The sequence below is a fragment of the Geotrypetes seraphini genome, chromosome 9 (genome assembly GCF_902459505.1).
Source record: "Geotrypetes seraphini chromosome 9, aGeoSer1.1, whole genome shotgun sequence".
In the NCBI taxonomy this organism is placed as follows: domain Eukaryota; kingdom Metazoa; phylum Chordata; class Amphibia; order Gymnophiona; family Dermophiidae; genus Geotrypetes; species Geotrypetes seraphini.
Window position 1 is genome coordinate 60,864,623 of NC_047092.1, and position 20,164 is coordinate 60,884,786.

At 40.2% G+C, this 20,164-nt stretch overlaps 1 protein-coding gene across 1 annotated transcript in view; it reads left to right on the forward strand.

Annotated features, from left to right (window-relative positions):
- CNTN1 (contactin 1) overlaps nt 1-13,407 on the forward strand; it is a 222,781-nt gene extending 209,374 nt beyond the window's left edge. Inside the window, exon 22 of the mRNA XM_033959145.1 lies at nt 8,697-13,407. Within this exon, the coding sequence (XP_033815036.1) occupies nt 8,697-8,776 (80 nt within the window). The 3' untranslated portion in view covers nt 8,777-13,407. The remainder of the gene's footprint in view (nt 1-8,696) is intronic.
- The last annotated feature ends 6,757 nt before the right edge of the window (nt 13,408-20,164 follow it).

Genomic DNA, 20,164 nt, shown 5'->3' on the forward strand with positions numbered 1-20,164 from the left:
GTTTATTAATTAACATAGGCACCAGCAGGGCGCCCACTGGCGCTATTTCTAGAACTTCCCCCCATATATGGTATTTCAACTAGCAGGAAATAGTATGCCATCTTTCTGAAATAATGTGCCCTCTTTCCACATAGGATCAGATTCAATAAATGGCACTCAAAAATGGGTGCAAAGAATTATTCTATAAAGGGTGCCTGCCCTTTATAGAATAGCGCTTAGGGCCTGATTCTATATATGTTGCCTATAAAAATCAGTGCCAACTAGTGAAGTGCTAAGTACGCCACCTAAGCATACTTAGGAGGCGTTAAGCATTCTAACTTTTAGGCACACCCTATGTATACTAGGCTTTTCGTGGCCTAAATATCTGTACCTATGTTAGGTGCCCAATGGTGCCTAACTCAAAAACACGCCCACAGCCCGCCCCCTAACCACACCCATTTTTAATTGTGCACTGTGCACAAGGCACCTGTTGTAGAATCACCTCTACCAAGTTAAGCGCCTAACTTTCAACTAACTGCAATTAGTGCCAACTAAGAGGGGTCGCGTGCCGACTTAGTCTATTACTCAATTAAGTTAGGCGCCTACCTTTGCTAGGCATGCCTATGTAGGCGCCTAACTTTAGATGCACTTTATAGAATTTGGTGGTTAGTGAATTTAGGGGTCAGACTTATGCCTGCTGAGACCAAGTGTAAATGCTGGCACCCAAGTTAAGCACATTGAGGCAGTATTCCATAGGTGTGTGTGTGTCATGCCCTCTTTTGAGTTTCATGCTATTAAAGTTAGGCACTATCCGCCCAATAGTCAGTGGTACTGTGTTTCTCCCATAGCCTGGCATCCCCAGGCCTGCCCACCCCCCATTGGCTGCCTCGTTGTTCCATCATTGGTGGTCCAGAGGATGTGGTCTGGGGTCCAGGGTCTTTTTAGCTGGGGGCGGAGCCCAGTCACTCCTGGCTAATCTGGGTTCCATTCTCAGGGTAATGCCCCTAGTGGCCATCTGCTAAACTCTCTCCCCCTTCAATCTGTTCAGAACTCTGCTGCACACCTCATATTCCGCCTATGTTGCTATGGCTACATTACCCTTCTCCTCAAGTCACTTCATTGACTCCCTGTTTCCACATACAGTTCAAACTCCTCTTACTGACTTACAAGTGTATTCGCTCTGCAGCTCCTCAGTATTTCTCCTCACTCATCTCCCCCCCACCCCCCTCCCGACACTCCACTCCTCAGATAAGTCTCTGTTATCTGTACCCGTCTCCTCTATGGCCAACACCAGACTCCGTCCCTTCTACTTTGCTTCGCCATATGCCCGGAACAAACTGCCTGACTCGGTATCTCAAGCTCCGTCTCTGGCAGTATTCAAATCCAGACTCAAAGCCCACTTCTTTGAAGACCCTTTTAATTCCAAACTCCAACTCACCTTCTAAGCACCAATATCTGTCTTATCATTCCCTCTGCAATTCCACCACTTCAGCACTGTGTACTGATGCACCCTCTTATCCAGTTTGCATGTCTTAACTAGATTGTGAGCTCTTTTGACTCTTCTATGTTTTAATGTACAGCGCTGCATATGACTAGTAGTGGTAAATAAATTAGTAGTAGTAGTAGTAGTATTTAGTCAGCCTGGTACAGTTCCTGGCCAATTCCTGGCCAGATAGACCCCCCCCCCTAAATAGCAAGTCTATCTTTGACTGATATGACTTATCTGGTCAGCTGATGAATATTGACTTGGTTGGCTATGTCTACCACATCTGCACTTAGACCATAAATTCAATGCCAGTGTATGGGCACAGCCCTGGCACTAAATTTCTGGATTTGCCACCAACCTCTGAAGGTATCTGGGCTGCTTCCCACAGTCTGAAAATAGACACTGAAGCATAGAATAGCATGGCCAGATGCATGTGCAAATTTAAATAAGTACCAATTGACATCAATAATTGTTTGTTGTCACCCAATCATTGATGGTTGAGTGCTTATTAGGCAATTTATTTGCATGCATCATATACAGTAGAGGATCTAGAGGATAATGTGTACTATTTCCAAAGAGCCCACACTATTATTGGCAAATGACAAAACACAAAATGTGAGGGGGGGTTTTCAGTTAATTGTAATTTGGTAATGACATGAAATGAAATTGGATATATTCTTGACATTTTTTTGCAAATGAATATCCATCCCTAGTATTTATTTTAAAAGCATTATTACAGTTTAGAAGTGCATAAACTGGTATTTCTAGTGCAATAAGTGTGTCGTTCTAGACAGATGGGTAATCTCCCCATGCTTGCAAGCCATGCAGAAGGAATCCATTTCAGACTTTCAACACCTCCTCCGTCACTAGAAGGCTCTACTGCTGCCTTCAGTTTTGCCTTCTGTACACGAGCTGGAAGGAGTCTTTCTGATCTGCTCTGTATATTTCTTGATTTTTTTTCCGTTTTTGGCAGCTTTTGGTGCTCAGAGCTTCCCCACTTTGAGGGTCAAGCTCTACCTTCATGGAGAAGCAGACTGACGTCTGCAGCTGGCAGGCCAATCCTTCTGTGATACCTGTTAGTTAGCCTGCAGAAACTTTTGTAGAGCTTGGGGTCCGGTATCCTAGTAGCTTTCCTTGCCTACTGTGTCACAGGGGCTTGTGCGCAGGCTATCAGGCATCCGTAGAGGCCTCAGTGGGGCTCTTCAGGGTGCCGGCTGCATTTTGCCTCCCCCCCCTTTCACATATGTGTGCCCACAGGGGTTGAAGATCAGTCAGATTTCGGTCTGACTGGCATCCCAAAGGTTTCAGCATTGGAAGGACAGCCACATTGAGGCAATGATTTCTTCTCCCAAATCCAGCTCCTTTAAGAGCTCCAATTGAGCGGTGCTCCACTGAAGGAATTAAGGGAAGTCACTATCTTAATCCCCCAGTGGTTTTTTGTCACCCCAAAAGTTTAGTTAGCAAGGGAGACAGGTTTTGGAACATTGTGAGAAAAATAACTCCATTCTTTACAAAGCTGCACTAGCATTTATAGCACCAACCGTGGCGGTAACAGCTTGGACACTCATAGGAATTCTATGAGCGCTGGAGCTGTTACCACGGCAGCCGGCGCTAAAAATGCTAGCGTGGCTTTGTAAAGGAGGGGAGCAAATGTTTAAGATCCTAAAAGAAAATATTCATGTTCCAGCCCGTTAATGTTTATGATTGCATTAACGTCAATGATTTGACCCACTGATATTTTTTATGTTTTTGATGTCGATGCCGATGACTTTCTATTTATTTAAAACTGGAGATACAATGGTGCTTGGATATGAACTTTGATATGAAATTTCATATGATCTTTTGAAACTTTTGAAACTATTTATTCATTCACTTATTCATGAATTTGAGGATTGTTGTTCTTTTACAGTTTTTGAATTTTTTTGTATTTTGAATTTTTTGGGTTTTTCTAAAACACTCATATTTTCCTTGTTCCCAAACTGGATGCACGTTTGCACTTTATATTTATTTATTAAGCTATTTAAAATTATAAGGGTATCATGATGTACTTAGCAGGATTTATTTAGACCTTCTGGTCTAGTGCTAATCACTTATGAATGCCTGCACGGGGCCTTTGGTTACTCGTAGGGATAATTGAGCCCGTACTGAGACCCCTTTATTTAATTATTGAGTTTATTTAATGATTGAGTTTATGGTGCGATTACCATCCTAGCGTTGGTTTAGCAAGGAAAATCGTGCCAATTTCTTTGAATGAGAGTTTCTATATTATTGGTATTTATAATTTTTGGTTTTTTGATGCCTATTCAGAACATAAATGTTTGTTTCACTTGTACTTTAGAACAGGCTCTACATTGGAAGATCCTATTCTGAAATACTAGCAGAACTGCCACACACACACACACACTTGTCTCGAGCCCCCTACAAACCTGCAGCGCCACCTTCAATACTTGGTGGAACTACCAAAGCCCCACCAGCCAAAGAAATGCAGTGCCTGAGCTGTGTCCCTCCTCCCTCTCCTGCTTCTGTAATGGAGAAGTCCACGACATGCCTCCTGCCACTGATGCCAAGACATCTTGCTCGTACTGAGTGAGTCCTAGAGTCCAACACTGGAGACCTCTGCATTACAGAAGCAGTGCATGGAGGAGGGGAGCAGCTCGGGCACTGCATTTATTTGGAACTAGGGTTACTATATGGCTCCAGTAAAAGGAGGCCAGATTGAGACATCCGGGTATTACTTCCATTGCTTTCAATGGAAGTAAAATCAGGATGTCTCAATCCATCCTCCTTTTTCTGGAGCCATGTGGTAACACCATTTGGAACCCCATAAAAAAAGAGGTTTCCTCACAGTCATTTTCTCATTTGCTTTAACCTGAAAGGTTTTATTTGTTAGACATGAACTAAGCCAAGACAAAGCTAATTTCTTGGCATATCTACAACAAAAGAGTGTAATCCACACATCAAAGTTAAGACTCAGAGCAATCAATGCCACCATCTCTCTCATATCCAGATCTCTACAGACCTAATCCATAACTGCTGTCAGCAATGAGTCGGTCCTCAACCCTCATCGAAATGCTGCCCACCTAATATCAAAAGCAAATCCCCCTATCCTACAGGCTATTTTGTTTTTCTCTGACTTTTGTCAGTATGAACAGATTGGAAATAGGTCTAAAATTGGCCTTGTTTGTCGAATCAGAGCTACCCCTTTGGTTGGGCAGAGCACATACTTCTCTCAAAGACATTCAAATACGAGTATCTTGTATCTAGATGAGAACTTCTACAGGACAATCGTTCAGCAAAACTCCATGGCTGATGTTTAAAAAATGCCAACCATGGCTGCTGAATATCAAACTTTAACATTTTCTTCTTACAATGTTCCTGCTCATGAAATTCAATATTAACTGGGTAGGAAACTGAAGGAAAAGAACTATGTAATAGTTTACCCACATCTCTGTGTTTAGATTAAATAGCTTGTAAAAGGCTGACTCATACCACAACTGCACGGGGCCATGACCATTAAAAGACTATAATAAAAAAGATATTTGTCATTTATTCAGTTAAGGGCAGCTATCCTTCCTCCAAGGTCACATAGCAGAAAAGAATTTAATGGGTACTGACTTTTCAAGTTGGCCATATTTAAGTCTGGTTACTGGTAAGTTATTTTGGTTTGGCCTCTTCACTCTGGTGGTTGATTTTGATGAATGTCTTCCAACATGCTGAGACAAATAGAACAAGACAAATATGAAGTGGGGTAGCGGTATAGGAAAAAGATTCTGATGGTTTGTTACTTGATCTATTGGAATGAAAATAGAGGCATACATTTCCTATGTAAAATGCATTTGAATTAAGTCAGATACAATGGAATAAACAATTTTCACTCATGAAACCCAGCTCTGTACATATATCAGTGCAAAACTGCCTCGATGTTTCAATATTATAGTACCAGTTGTTTGTATTTAAGGCTTCTGATTTTAGGTTTTAATTGGTTAAGGTCACCAGCAATAGTACTAGTAGCACAAATATGAGGTCAATATTCAGCCAACATAGTCAATGTTTGTTTGTTTTTTAATACTGGCAGCAGCAGTAAAGAAAATCTGCATATTCAGTACTGAATAATGACTGACGCTCAATATCCAGATGAGGCAGTAAGCACCAGAGGCAGTATTAAGGGGAAGAGGGGGGTTAGCAACATAGGCTGCTGTTAAGAAATGCTATTGTACTGTTTTGGAGGCCATATCCTGCTGGAGATCACCCATAGACTACTCATAGAATATAGACCACACTTCTACTTATCCACCCTGGCACTATCTGGTTAGCGGTCTGATTACCACCAAAAACCCATTTAACCCAGTTTTTGGTGGTAATCAGACCGCTAACCCAATAACAGACCAAACAAAGTTTGGGTAGTCTATGTTGTCCTAACTTTGTCCAGTTAGAGGTCTGAATATGGGTAAGCTAGCTTGGACTATGGACCAGATAATGCCAAGGTGGACAAGTAACATACCACCCCCAGGCTGCCACACTGAATGCTCTGCGCTGCACCCGACGTTCGTAGGAACTCTAAGAGTGTCAGGAGTAGCACAGAGCATTCAGCACGCTAGCCTGCACTAAAAACCGCTTTTGCAGTTTTGAAAAAGGGGGGGGGGGAAGGATAGTAAATGACAGCAGATAAAGACCCATTCCAGCCTATCTAATAGTCACACACATTATAAATTCATGATTAAATTGTCTTTTTTATTTGTTATTTCTGGGACATAGACCATAGAATTCTGCCTGGTACAGTCCTTAGTTTCTAATTACTGGAGTTCCCATCGTAGCCCTCCCAGCCCATCCTAAACAGAATTGCCATAAAGGGGGCACAGACCGTGCAAATCTGCCCAGTACCAGTCTTGGTTCTTCATTTTATACCATTCATGTTCTAAATAGAGATCATTTGTGTTCATCTCATGCTTTTTTGAATTCCATCACTGTTTGGTCTCCACCTCCAACTGTGGGGGAACATTCTAGGCATCAACCATTCTTCATGAAAAATAATTTCCTAACATTACTCCTAAATCTGCCGCCCTACAACCTCAATTCATGCCCTCTAGTATTAGCATTTTTTTTTTCTTTTGGAAAAGATTTGGTTCTCTATTAATATCTTTCAAATAGTTAAATGTCTGTATCATATCTCCCCTGTCCATCCTCTCCTCTAGAGTATACATATTCAGGTCTTCCAGTCTCTTCTCATACATCTTTTGGTGCAAGCCCATTCCATTTTCATAACCTTCCCTGAACTGTTTCAAAGTCTTTTTACATCTCTAGCAAGATATGGCCTCCAAAACTGAACAAAATACTCCAAGTGGAGCCTCACCAATGACTTATATAGGGGCATCCACACCGCCTTCACCTCTCTATACAGCCTAGCATCCTTCTAGCTACAGAGGGGAAATTCAATGGTGCTATCCAGTTGGGGTCAGATTCTAATAATAATAATAATAACAGTTTATATACCGCAATACCGTTAAGTTCTATGCGGTTTACAGAAGATTAGTGGAGTACAAGTTGAGTTGACATACAAGTTGAGTTAACTTAAGGGATGTGGGAACAATGGGGAGAAAGGGCAAGAGAGGGGAAGGAGGGAAGTGGGTCAGCTGTCTAGGTATTTCAGGAATAGGTGAGTTTTGAGGCGTTTCCTGAATACCTCATAAGTGGTGGGCAATAGGAGTTGTTCTAGGTCTTTACCCCATAGAGCAGCCTGATGTGAGAGAAGATGCTCATGGTGTTTTTTTAGTTTGCATCCTCTAACCGGGGGAGAAATGAAGTGCGAGTGGGAGCTTCTCTTGTGTTTGTTGGCTGAGAAGGAGAATAGGTCAGTGATGTATTTAGGGGTTAGACCGTAGAAAACTTTAACACAGAGGAAGGCAAACTTAAACTTTACACGAGCTTCCATCGGCAGCCAGTGTAGCTGTTTGAAGTATGGTGTCACGTGATCGAACTTCTTTAGACCGAAGATTAGTCTAATCAGCATCGAGGTTAGGCACACTAGTGCCCTGATTAGGGATGCCTAGCCAAGTTCCATGTGGAACTCAAAATTGATTAATGATCTTAATTGGTATGGTAATTGACCATGCCATTAAAATCAGATTTTAAAAAATTAAAAATAAATAATTAAGAGTTCCACGTGGAACTCGGAGCGGCGCCTACCGATGCCTAAGCACCTGGCACCTACCTGAAAAGTATGAGTGGTTAGGAGTAGAAAGTAGACATGATATGACTTGGACATTGCTAGATGTCTGTGTTAGGCACCTGTAAATTAGGCCAGGGAAACCCTGGCCTAATATACTGGCACCCAACATTAGGACACCTAGCAACGCCTAAGTTAAGTTAGGCGTCAGTAGGCTTGATTCTGTAAACAGTGCCCAGTGGTTGATTAGCAACTGTACCTAGCGGTACCTAAAAGATAGTCACCACTAGACGCCATTTATAAAATCAGCCCCTTAGTGCAGCTGAATATAATACTCACCTGGTTAAAGCATCTGCTAACTGGGTAAGTGCCTTGAAATAATAATAATAATAATAACTTTATTTTTGTATACCGCCATACCCCGAAGAGTTCTAGGCGGTTCACATTAGTTAAACAAAGATTACAAGTGGTTACATATCAAAATGATCATAGAGTTGCAAACAGCATGTCAAGAGTAGTTACAATTGGTTGCATATCGAATTGATCATAGAGTTGCGAACAGCAGGGAGTGAAGTGGGGGGAGAGGAGGGAGAAGGGGGAGGGGAGGGTAGAAAAGGGGCATTAAGGGTCTTGGTCTCGGAATAGGTGAGTTTTGAGTAATTTTCTAAAGTCGAGGTAGTTGTAGGCCTGGAGGACCATTTGGGCTAGCCAAGGGTTTAGTTTGGCGGCTTGGAAGGCGTAGGTTTTGTCAAGGAATTTTTTTGAGTGGCATAGTTTTAAGGAGGGGAAGGCGAAGAGTTGAATTTTTCGGGAGTTCTTATAGTTGTGGTTAAGGGTGAAGTGAGGGGTGATGTAGCATCACCCGTATTATTTAATGCTAGTTAACTAGCATTAGTTAACTAGCTAGTTAACCATCTAGAAACATCAGCCGTATTATTTAATGCTAGTTAACTCCCCTATATGGCATATATTTGGTTAATTATTTACAATATTACAGCAAATTAATCAATCGCTATACCCATCATTGCAGAAAATGGTGTGCCAATGATTTGTTTATTCTATTTGTAGGTATCGCCGTTGGGATTACACCTAGTCTACTTGGCCTCTTGCTACCAATTCTAAGCATCTTTGCCTATCTGGAATTCTGATGTAGCTGGATTAATTTTGCTTACAGTCAAGTTCAAAGGATTTCCATCAAACCTGTGAGGACCATGCATCTTTTCAGACTCCTGTGGCACCATTCGAAGCCAAATAAAGTACACATGTTCAAACAAACAAAAAAAAGAAGTCCCTACTGTTTTCCTATGAACTTAAAGAGGATAGAGGCATTGAGGAGCTCCTTTGTTGAGTGAATTATCTTCAGAAAGAATATGAAATTATTTTTAACTTGTTCCAATATGCCTTATAAAACACTTCCACTGACCTTTGACAGTTGCATGATTCGGTCTAATGGGGCAATTTGCAGCATTAAAATGCATTAACCTGAGCTGTACAATGAAAATAGAACCACCGCCCATAGGTGCTTTAACTATAAGAACAAATTGTGACATATAATAGAGATTGAAGATGTTGATTGTATGGTAAATCTAAGAGTAACTATGTCTGTCTGTATTATCCTATATGTTTTGTGTTCTACATATTTTTTTGAAAGGCTCTTGTCCTTCATGACAATTCAGGTTTCTATAGATACAGTCTGATCAAAAACATTTAGTTCAGTTTTAGTACTAATTGAATATATATGAAATATTTTAAAAACTCAGTTAAATGATATGATTTTAGCATTTAACATATGTAAGGAATTCAGTTTATTGAACTTGTAGTGCTAAATCTGAACTGTACAGATAATATAATATGCATTATATAAAAAAGCTCATGGGCCACGTAAGGGTAGAGTGATGGTGTCCAGGGGACTAGGCTGAGCCATGCTGCCTTTATTTCTTCCCTGCATTGAGATGTAAAAACTGTTTTTCTTACGTAATGTAGTGGTGAAATCAGAACTACTTTCCATGCTCCCTTTGGAATAGAAGTAGATCTGAATCAGTTCCCCTGAACATGGAGCCATATGATTAGGGCAAGAGTAAGACATAGGCAAATTAGACACATGCCTAGGACCCGAATGTTTAGGAGGGGCTATCTCAGATTGCTAATTGAAGGCGGAGTTTTGCTTTAGTAAGTCGGTGCCGGTAGAAAGAAAAATATGGAGGGAGAGGGGGAAGAAGTATCTCACCTGTAGCAGTCTAGTCATTCTTCCCACCCCTTGTCATTCAGTTTTCAGAAGGTGTTGACTAGTATTGCTTCTTTCTTTCTGCTTCCTCCTCTGTAGTCAGAACATTTAAAAATGTATTTGAAGTATATTACAACATGCTTGTTTGCCTAGGGTTTGCCAAAAGTTTCATCCTGCCCTGTATATGATAATCTATTACACATATTTTGATGTTACCTATGAGAAAAGTCAAAGAGAATGTCAGGAAAGCTTCTAGAGCAAGAAAACACAGGGATTATGGCTATGGAACAAATGGACAAACCATAGGAAATATGTTGAAGAATCAAGGAACCATTTATTCAACAAACAAACAATTCCTTGACTCTTCATCATGTTTCTTGTGGTTTATCCATTTGCTCTGTGGCCTTACTCCTTCTATTTTCTTGCTGTGGTGTTTGCTCTTGATCAGGGGTGTCGAACATTAGCCCTTGAGTTTTCAGGTCTCCCCCAATGAATCTGCATGAGATCTATTTGCATACAGTGGAAGCAGCTGCATGCAAATAGATTTCTTGCATATTGATTGGAGAAATCCTGAAAACCTAATTGGTTTGTGGACCACAAAGACTGAGATTGGATACCACTGTTCTTGTTGTTCTCTCTCTTTATTGTGACAGAAGATCTTCTAGGGCCAGGGTTGACCTCTAACTGCATTTATGCATTATTGGAAACTCTGATTCTGTGCCCTTTGAAGCTCTTATCAAAATGTTCCAGTATGCAAAGGGAGCACAGAGTTTATCAGGATATTTTAACTTTTATAGGACTGGGTTTTCTTACATTTCTACCCATTTGATTGCAACAGTTACAAGAGTTCAAAGTACATTATGTGTATTTTATAGCATAGGAATGTCATCTAAACAAGCATTATTACAAATTCTGCATTTTCAATCAGAGAAAATTATCTATTAATATGGATAGAAAATAAACCAGTATTTATGCATTCTAAATATTTCAGCACCTTAATATTTAATGGCTCAAAATTATCCTTTCAAAGACTGAAAGTCAGTTTGAGAGTAGTCAATAATAGATATCATTTTTTATTTGATGGTGTAAATTACATTACACAATATTTATTGCACCTTATTTTTCATTTTAATCCATTAGAACAACTTAAAAAAATTATTTACACTTTATTTTTAAAAAGCTGCACAAATTATATTTATTTTAATATATTTATTTTATATTGAGGTTTTTGTACTGTAATCCATTAAGTTCCAGTAAACTGCACTTCAGTCCCTTTTAGGGTTCCTTTTATCAAGCCGCATTAGTGGTTTAACGCACGTAATAGCGCGCATTAAACCGCTGGCCGCACTAGCCGCTAACGCCTGCCTTGAGCAGGTGGTAGTTTTTTGGCCAGTGTGGGGATTAGCGCTTGATTAAAAATCACGCGCGCTATCCCCGCTAGCGCGGCTTGATAAAAGGAGCCCTTAATTTAAGGTATCCAAGCTAGAATAATATTGCAAAATAAAACTGTTCATGATGCAAATGAAGGTTTAACTATGTGAAGACAAGACGTAATGTTCAAGAGCAAAGATTGTTTCAGAGTGTGACATTGTTCTACTTGTGTAGTGCCGCAATTGACTGTACTAAGGTTGTTCGTGAATGTGGTGAGGTAAGGTACTAGTGAAGGCAGACCTAACTTGTTTCTTGGAAGTTATTGTGAATCCCACCCCTACTGTTTCCAAAGCCAAACAGAATTGGGAACAACAAACAATGCTTTTGTTCCGACTGTGTCTGTAGTGTGAATTTTTTTTTTTTTTTTTTAAGTTTAAGAAACACACATTCAATGTGCTCATTCTTTTGGTTTTCCATTGCGTTTTGCAAGTTCAATTCAAGTACGAATGTTGAAGTAACAGTGATACTGATCAGCTAACAGTGTAATTTCAGATGCTTCGAGAATTATTAGCTTTGAACCACATTTTATCAGCACAACCTTGCTAGCAAATTAGGAATAGAGTTTATCTTTCTAGCACAGATATTGTAAAGGTCATTACTAATACTATATACATAGAGCAAGACTAAATTAATACTTAACATCCTTTTATGTGTCATTTTTGTAATGTATATTTACATGTAAAGATTTATTAAGCATAGGTTTACTAAAGTGCACTACCACGTTAATACACACCGTTAATCTGCATAATTAGTGAGTAGGTCCTGTTGCATTAAATGGAACACATAGGAGGTAATTCTCAAAAGACTGCCAAATTTAAGGTACCAGGATGATACATGCAACTACCATTAGAAAATACTAGCATAAATCTGCATTTATGCACATAACTTTAGGTGCGAGCACTGATGCCAGCTCAATGACTGGCATTAATGTCTGTGCCTACCTGTAATTAGTTAGGCAAGTAGGGCCTGATATTCAGTCAGTGGCTCACTGGTAGAGCTGCTGCCTCTGTATCCAGAGGCTGTGAGATTAAATCCCCAGTGCCGCTCCTTGTGACCCTAGTCAAGCCACTTAATCCTCCAGTGCCCACCGCTTTGAATGTCAGCTTTGAAATGCCAAAGCCACAAAAAGGTGGTATACAAGTCCCCATTCCCTTTCCCATTTCTCTGACTGCCACTAGCATTATCCCCGGAAATTCAGTACCGAGCCACATCCAAACTCCAGCATTGAATTTCTGGGTTTACACAGCCAGCAAAAAATATAGCTGGTTAAGTGCAATATTCAGCAGTTAACCAACTATGGTGCATTGCATAGAAATAGGACTGACTTTTATATGGTTCTGTTTATATGGTTACCTTAGCCAATTAAGTGCTAAATATCCGTAATTAACCAGCCAAGTGTTGACTTCACCCCTGGAATTCAAACCAGACATTTTCAGTAGCACTAGCCAGTTAAGTGCATTGAACATGACCGATTAGCCCTGAAATGTGATTTAACCAGCCAGGAGCAATTTCTGGTTGGTTAAATCACTTTGAATATCAACCCTATAAATGCTAGTATTCTATAACCTGCACGTATAACTAAGTCATGCTTCCCCAACCCACCCATACCTCTGCAGGTTCACACCCCACTTATGTTGCACGCTCTGGAATTTGGGTGTGCAACTTACATAATAGTAACTAAGGGCAGATAAGTGCCTGTTAATTGGTGCCAGTTAATGCTAATTATGGCCAATTATATTGCTTGCTAACACCAATTATCAACTCATTATTAAATTAAGTTATGCACACAACTGCTCTTATTCTATAACTCACATGTGCAAATTTGCACATTAGTCACAAATTTGGGTGCACAAATTTTCAGAATTAGTATATAACATATGTTAATGTGTGTTATTGTGTCCTAATGTGACCGTGCATTTTAGTAAATCTTCTCGTTAATGTGTTCATTCACAAAAATATCAATAATACTGTTTCCTTTTCCTTTGAATTATTTGTTATAAAATGGAACTTTTTTAAATGGACTAAAGTGGAAATTTCCTTCTGAGGGGATTTCAAAAGTATTACATTAATAACAAGCTTCATAAAATGTATAATTATTTGAAATAAACTAGCTGTCTTAATGCATGAGGTATATGTTTCTCTATTTAAATGTCATGCATGGTTCACCCTGTTTTGACCAATAAAAATCGGAGGTTGGTGGATGATTTTTCATTGGTCAAACACAGGCAGATTCTGAAGGAACTCCCTGCCTCAATTTGAGAAAAAAGCTCAGAAAACAAGAAAGGGCCAAGTTTTATAAATGGCGCTTACATTGGGCACCTACATGGAGGACGCCTAGTGATGCCTAACTAAAATCTGCATGCCATTAAAGTTAATTGATAAAAATTGTAAAAAAAAAAAAATTAAAATTAAGAATTCTATGCAGAACTCACAGCAGCGTCTAGAAACACCTAAGTTCAAGTGCCCTCTGACACCTGAAAAGAAGGGGTGGTTAGAAGTGGAGAAGAGGCATGGTAGGCGTAGGTGTCACTAGGCATCCGAGTTAAGTCCTGGTAGATTAGAGCAGGTAAAACTTGGCCTAATATACCTACACTTACCTCTAGGTCTCCTTGCAACACCTAAGTCTGTTTAGATACCACTAGGCACAATTCTATAAGCGGCGCCAAGCAGTTGGTTGACAACTGTGCCTGCCAACACCTACTATATAGGTACACTTAGGCACCATTTATAGAATCTGGCCCAAAGTGTCAATGGAGTGACCTCATTCTTTTTCATTTTGTTTTTTTTACACAGAATGGTTTCATAAAGAAAATCATGCTTTCCACTTTGATCCTTTAATAGAAAAATACAGCGACAGAATAATGACCACCTTCAGGAACAATAGTTTCTAGGGGTGTGCTTATTGTAAACAAATTTATCCTTATTATTGGGCATTTTTTCATGCTTGTTTGAACTATTCAGTTTTTTGGAAATGCCCTTTGAGGTAAATATATAAGCGGGGGTCTCCTTTTAGGCACCCCAATGCCACACCATGACAGCCTAGTCCAGTGAGCGCCAATCTATGAGAAATCTCTGAGGCCCATCGAAAGATTTCAATCTTATAAATAAAATCCTATCCTAGTTAAGTACTTCTCTAGCTTCATCACACTGCTGCAGTACACGTGCATCTAAATATGAGTCCTGATCTTTGACATGTCTTATGACCATATGTATGTACATATGGCACAGGCATAATAAGTCCTACTTCTGTCCTATGCTGACCTCTATCCATGTCTGGCCTATGACAATCATTTTTCAAATATTTAGGAGCTCATTTTCAAAAAAGATAAGAGGGGCATAATCGTTTTTGTCTAAGTCGCAAGTCATCCAAAGTAAAAAAACAGCCTAGGACACATTTTTGAAAAATACGGCCAAAATTTTTTTTGATTCGAAAATCGTCTAACTATACGTCCTGCCGATCTAATCATCCAAGTCGCTAAAGTGTCCATCTTTATACCACATTTTCATCTAACTTTTCGTCCAAGTCAAAAATGCTTAGAACAAGCCCTGTTGGACGGGGGAGGGGACTGCAAAGTGATGGACTGAACACCCAGACATGCCACCTAAATAGTGGGATACCTTACAGGGCACTGCTGTGAACTTCACAAAAAGGGTGCCATGTCTTCTCCTCACTACAGCTCCCTTGTAGGTCATGGTGAGCCCCCCAAACGACCTCCAGAATCCCCTAGACCCACTTATCTACCACCCCAATAGCCCTTATGGCTGCAGGAGCCACTTATGCCAGTAAAAAAGAGTTTGGGGGTGTATAGGGGAGTGCACATGTTTAAGTGTCAATGCAGTGATTACAGGGGCTTATGGGCATGGGTCCTCTTCTCCATGAATCCCTAACCCACCCTCAAGACGGCTTAAGCCGCCTCTGTGCTGGACGACTAGGTTTTCCTATGCCAGGCTACCAGGTGATAATCGTCTGGAGGCTGAATTTTAAAGGTGTGATTAATATTTTTATGGGGGGTCGGTGATCACTGGGGTAGTGTGTGGGGGTCTATTTTATGTGTTTGCAGTGCTTATCTGGTGACTTTAGGTGGGGTTTTGTAACTTAGACCATGTTTTACATGGTCTAAGTCACAACGTCCAAGTTTCATTGATCCTGGCCTGTATAACTTTCAGTTATACATGCTGTACGACTAAGTCTAAGCCAGCACACATCCCACCCAACTCCCACCCTCGACACTCCTCCCGAAACGCCCCATTTAGCTTTTGTCATTCAGCGGCACTATGAAGGCCTAGGTCGTTTAGAAATACGTCCAAAACACATTTTTATTATTGGCACTTGAACGTATTTGGGAAATGTTTGTCCAAGTGCCAACTTAGGCCGGTTTTTGGACATTTTTCTCTTTCGATTATGAGCCCCTAAATGTCCAAAAAGTGGCATAAAAGGACAGACTTCTTTCTTTTTTTTGCAAACCCTTCCAATTCGCTGTTTTCAAAGCCTATATTCTAGACAGATATCTATGCTATTCATCTGCAGTGCATCTAAATCTCAAAGATGCATGTTAGAGGCATGGTGTGGGTGGGACTAGGGAGAACTTATTACTTGGACGTTTTTCTGCCATAATTGAACATTTAAGAATATGCCCATGCCATAAATTAGACATCTGGGGCTAGACCTGATTTAATAATGAATGGGGACTCAAGCCCTTTCTCCACTCTAACTATTACATTTATTTATTTAATTTTCTCTACGGTTCTCCCAGGTTTACATACATTTATTCAGATACTCAAGCAGTTTTCCCTGTCTGTCCCGGCGGGCTCACAATCTACCTAATTGTACCTGGGGCAATGGGGGGAATGACTTGCCCAGGATCACAAGGAGCAGCGTGGGTTTGAACCCACAACCACAGGGTGCTGAAGCTGTAGCTTTAACCACTGCGCCACACTTTCCCCCTTATGGTAGAATGTGTGAGCCTTCCAAAATCCACCCAAATCCAACATGTGAGGTGTCGCATGCAGGCAAAAGAGCTATTGAGGTGTACAGTTGGGTCCAGTAGGTTTTGGTTGGGTTTTGCAGGGTTCATGATACACCATAAGGAAGGTATGGTGAGATGTGTACCTGAGACCTAGGGTTGCCAGATTTTCTCTTTGAAAAAAAGAGGACACCTGGATCCACCCCATTCTGCCCAAATCCCGCCCTGTTCTTCCTCCAGCTCCACCCTGTTCCTCCCCCCAACCCCGCCCCACATGAACCTCCCAAACTCAAAGGCCACATTTGGAAGCCTATGTGCATGCGTGGACGTCGACACAATGACATCATTTGCATGCTCATGTACATATGATGTCATCATAGTGACAGCTGCGCATGTGCAAAGGCTTCCAGACGAGGCCTCCGAGCTCAGATTTCCAAAACATGAACAAACTGCTGGGTTTTGGAAATCCCTCCGGGCGTCTGGACAGTCCTCTAAAAAGAGGACATGTCCGGGTTTTCCCGGATGTATGGGAACCCTACTGAGACCTTTTATGTGAAGTTCACTACATTGCCCCCTATAGTGCCCCACTGCTCTGCTGTTATCAGTCTACTACAAATGCTAGCCCCTCCTACATCCCAATGGCTTGTTTTGTGTGTGTTTCATTTGGATGTGTTTTGTTTTTCAAAAATGGTTCAAAAAGATGGACGCAAAAACCAAACCAAGAATGCAGACTGTGTACGCACAGAGCACATTTTCAAAAAACAAGATTGATTTTCACAGTTTTGAAAATGGTCATACGTATTCACAACTGGATTTTTATGTGCACTACTCCCACCAGTGTTCTCATGTGTCCTCCTACTGTCCTTTCCTTCCAGTACAACATTGAAATTGGCCGCGCCGGGTGATGACTTCCATATAAAAAAAAGCCCACCACTCACCTTGCTCCTCTCTTCCCTTCCTTCTTTATTGGTTCCTTTTGCTCTTCTCCTCTCCCCACCGACTTGGGAGGCCTCCCCTTTTGTGGCAGGGTCTCGCTAGTCGCTTATTTATCTGACATCATTTTCTATGTTTCATTCTTATCATCTGAATAAATAATCTCTGTTTATAGGAACATTCAGAAGTGGACGCTGTTAAAATCTTAATGCACTAGCAGTCAACTGTCACATCATCATTGGTCCAATTTTACACATGTTTCTTTATGTAAAAAAAAATACTCCTTATTGTAACAAACGAATCTTTCCAAAGCTAAATTGTTATCAGAAACACTTATCATGAAGTGATCTAGAAAACCCATTGTTGACATAGCTATGTTTCATGTTATGGCCGTACAGTGGAGAGTTTTGAGGCTGTTTGACAAAGACTTTTGCCCTGAAGCAGTACTCAAATCATAACTATGTCAGCAATAGGTCCTCCAGAGCACTTCAAGATAAATACTTTGAACATATTTCAAATTGGATCAATAAAACTATGACAGTTGACTTTTGGCTGCTAGTGATACGTATTATGTTGTTAGCAGCAGACACTTCTGAATAATCCTATAAACAGATAAAGACATCCCCAAACCATCTTAAGTCACTTTGGATGCAAGCAGCGTCTTACTTGCGGTTCACCACATATTAGCATCTCCACATATTCACCATTATAGGACCCTCAGCGACCCCTGAAGAAGACTCCTTGTTGAAACGCGGACCGTGTTGGGTCCTGTGTCCCTAGTGGACTAGGTCCTTTAAGGTTTTCATGTGGATTATTTTACTTTTATGTAGAAGATTTTATTTTATATGGATGATTTATTGTACCTTTGGAACTTTGACATTTTTCAAATAAAATCCATTTAAGGAACATCGTCATTCCACAGAGTTTCTTTTGCTTTCTTCTGGATTTTCTTCTCTGTGTCAATCCTCTTTGGTTTTTGTCCTGGTGATTAGGACATCCAAGTGCCAATTTTCAAAACCATCTTTCTGGATCTCTTACAAGGTGTTCTAGCCGCTGTGCATCCAAAGATCTAAGCGGTGCATTATGGGTGTGTTTTGGGTGCACTTAGACTTAGACATCCTGTACCTATAATCAAACCTTTCCCAAGATGTCCTAGACGGAACTTAGATATCCTGAGCCATCCTAGTGGTATTAAATTGGAATAAATAAACTTATCCTGTTCATGGTTCTTTTAATGAAAAATGAATAAAGCTATCTTTTCAAAATAGAGTAGCATTGATAAGGTTGCCAAACCTCGTATATTTGTACTCTATTATAGACTTGTTAAAATAATAAATAATATAGGGCCATCTCAGTCGCTCTGGTAATAAGCACTGGTAATACAAGACAAAAGGTCCCTAGTCCTACCTCTCATTCGAGCTGTCCACCTCCCATGCTCATCGGGGCTAGAGACGTTGCAGAAGCAATGCTCACAACTTCCAAAGGAAAGCAATTCATGACCATCATCCAAGGGTAGCAGCTATTGGCCATATTCAGAGCACAAGACTGCAGAGTTTCCAAGAAGCTCTGCTGCATGGTTCCTGACAGAGCCAAACACAAAATTACAAGCCAGAATGTTCAAACAAACTTCCTAACATTCACGTCATCAAATTCTATACTCAGAATTTCATTACATTTCTCATTTTATTTAATTATTTTTATTTTCTAAAAGTTTTCCAACTATGCTTTCATTTTATACCTAAAATGATTAAATAACTACAAATATAAAGTGCAAAGTGTAATCATGTTCAAATGCAGAGCTGAGCTACGGCTGTGTTTCATTCATATAGTTCACATAGTTCATCAACTGGTCTTCAAAATTCATCAAAATTTAAAATTCATACGTTCACCCCAAAAGATCTTTATATATCAATGAACACTTATATCTGCTAGGCCAATTGGAATCCTTTTCTTCTTATGTTGCCACAGTCCAACAGCTTAACCCAATACGTGATCAAAGTGTCCAAAATCCATGAAATAAAGCAATGTTGTATTCACTGCAAAGAGCCAGTTCTATAATCCACTCTCATTAGCCACCAGTGGAATGACAACACTACGATCACTAAGGAAAGAGGATACTTAATAGCAGTTAAAAGCATCCAAAGGTCCTAGATTGCAGTCTTGGTTCTAAAAAAAAACTGTAAATATAAAAGAGCAGGAGAAAATTACTGGCTCATAATAAACAACTTTGCTTGGTATCTCCTCATATATAAAACAGGAAACTTGTGGAAGCTAGTCATGTGTCAGGCATTACAATTTTCTGGCCACCATATTTAAACCCTTGAAATCTTCAAATGTATGTATATATTTTAAACTTCTGATTTTAGGGGTTTTTTGTTTTTTTTTACTAAAGGGTATTAAGCCCTTAATATGTGGTTAACATGTGGAAACAGGCTACATCGTAACTGTATTATGGGGCTTTGAGGTGGTTCACCTGTTTCTGCATGTTAAATCACACACCACTGAATTTCTTCACAAGGTTTCATTCAGGGAACATGACATGGATGGAAAGAAGATACAGAAGCATTAGCCAGCTAGTGCATTGTACTTAATGCACACTAAGAGCTAGATTCAGTATGTGATGGCAAAACATCAGTACACAAAAAAAATCTGAATTAAACAGTTTTCTATAAAAGGGTTGATAGGTGAGGGGGAGGGGAGAGAGCGAGAGTCCTGTACATATACAGGTGAAGATCTTAAGTCCTCTATGAAACTAGAGGTGAAGACAAAACCCCCTGAAAATCCCCCCGAATAATAGGCCAATAAACACTACTAAAGGCCTAAGATGGCTGAGAATGCTCTGACTAAAGCTGTCAAGCCTTTGCACAATCTATGCTTGCTGAAATCAGCGAGCCAAGCGAAACTTATGCTAAAATGAGCAAGTGAAACGAAACTTATTCTTTTACATGGCAACTGGTGTCACATCTGCTGTTGTACCATAAGAA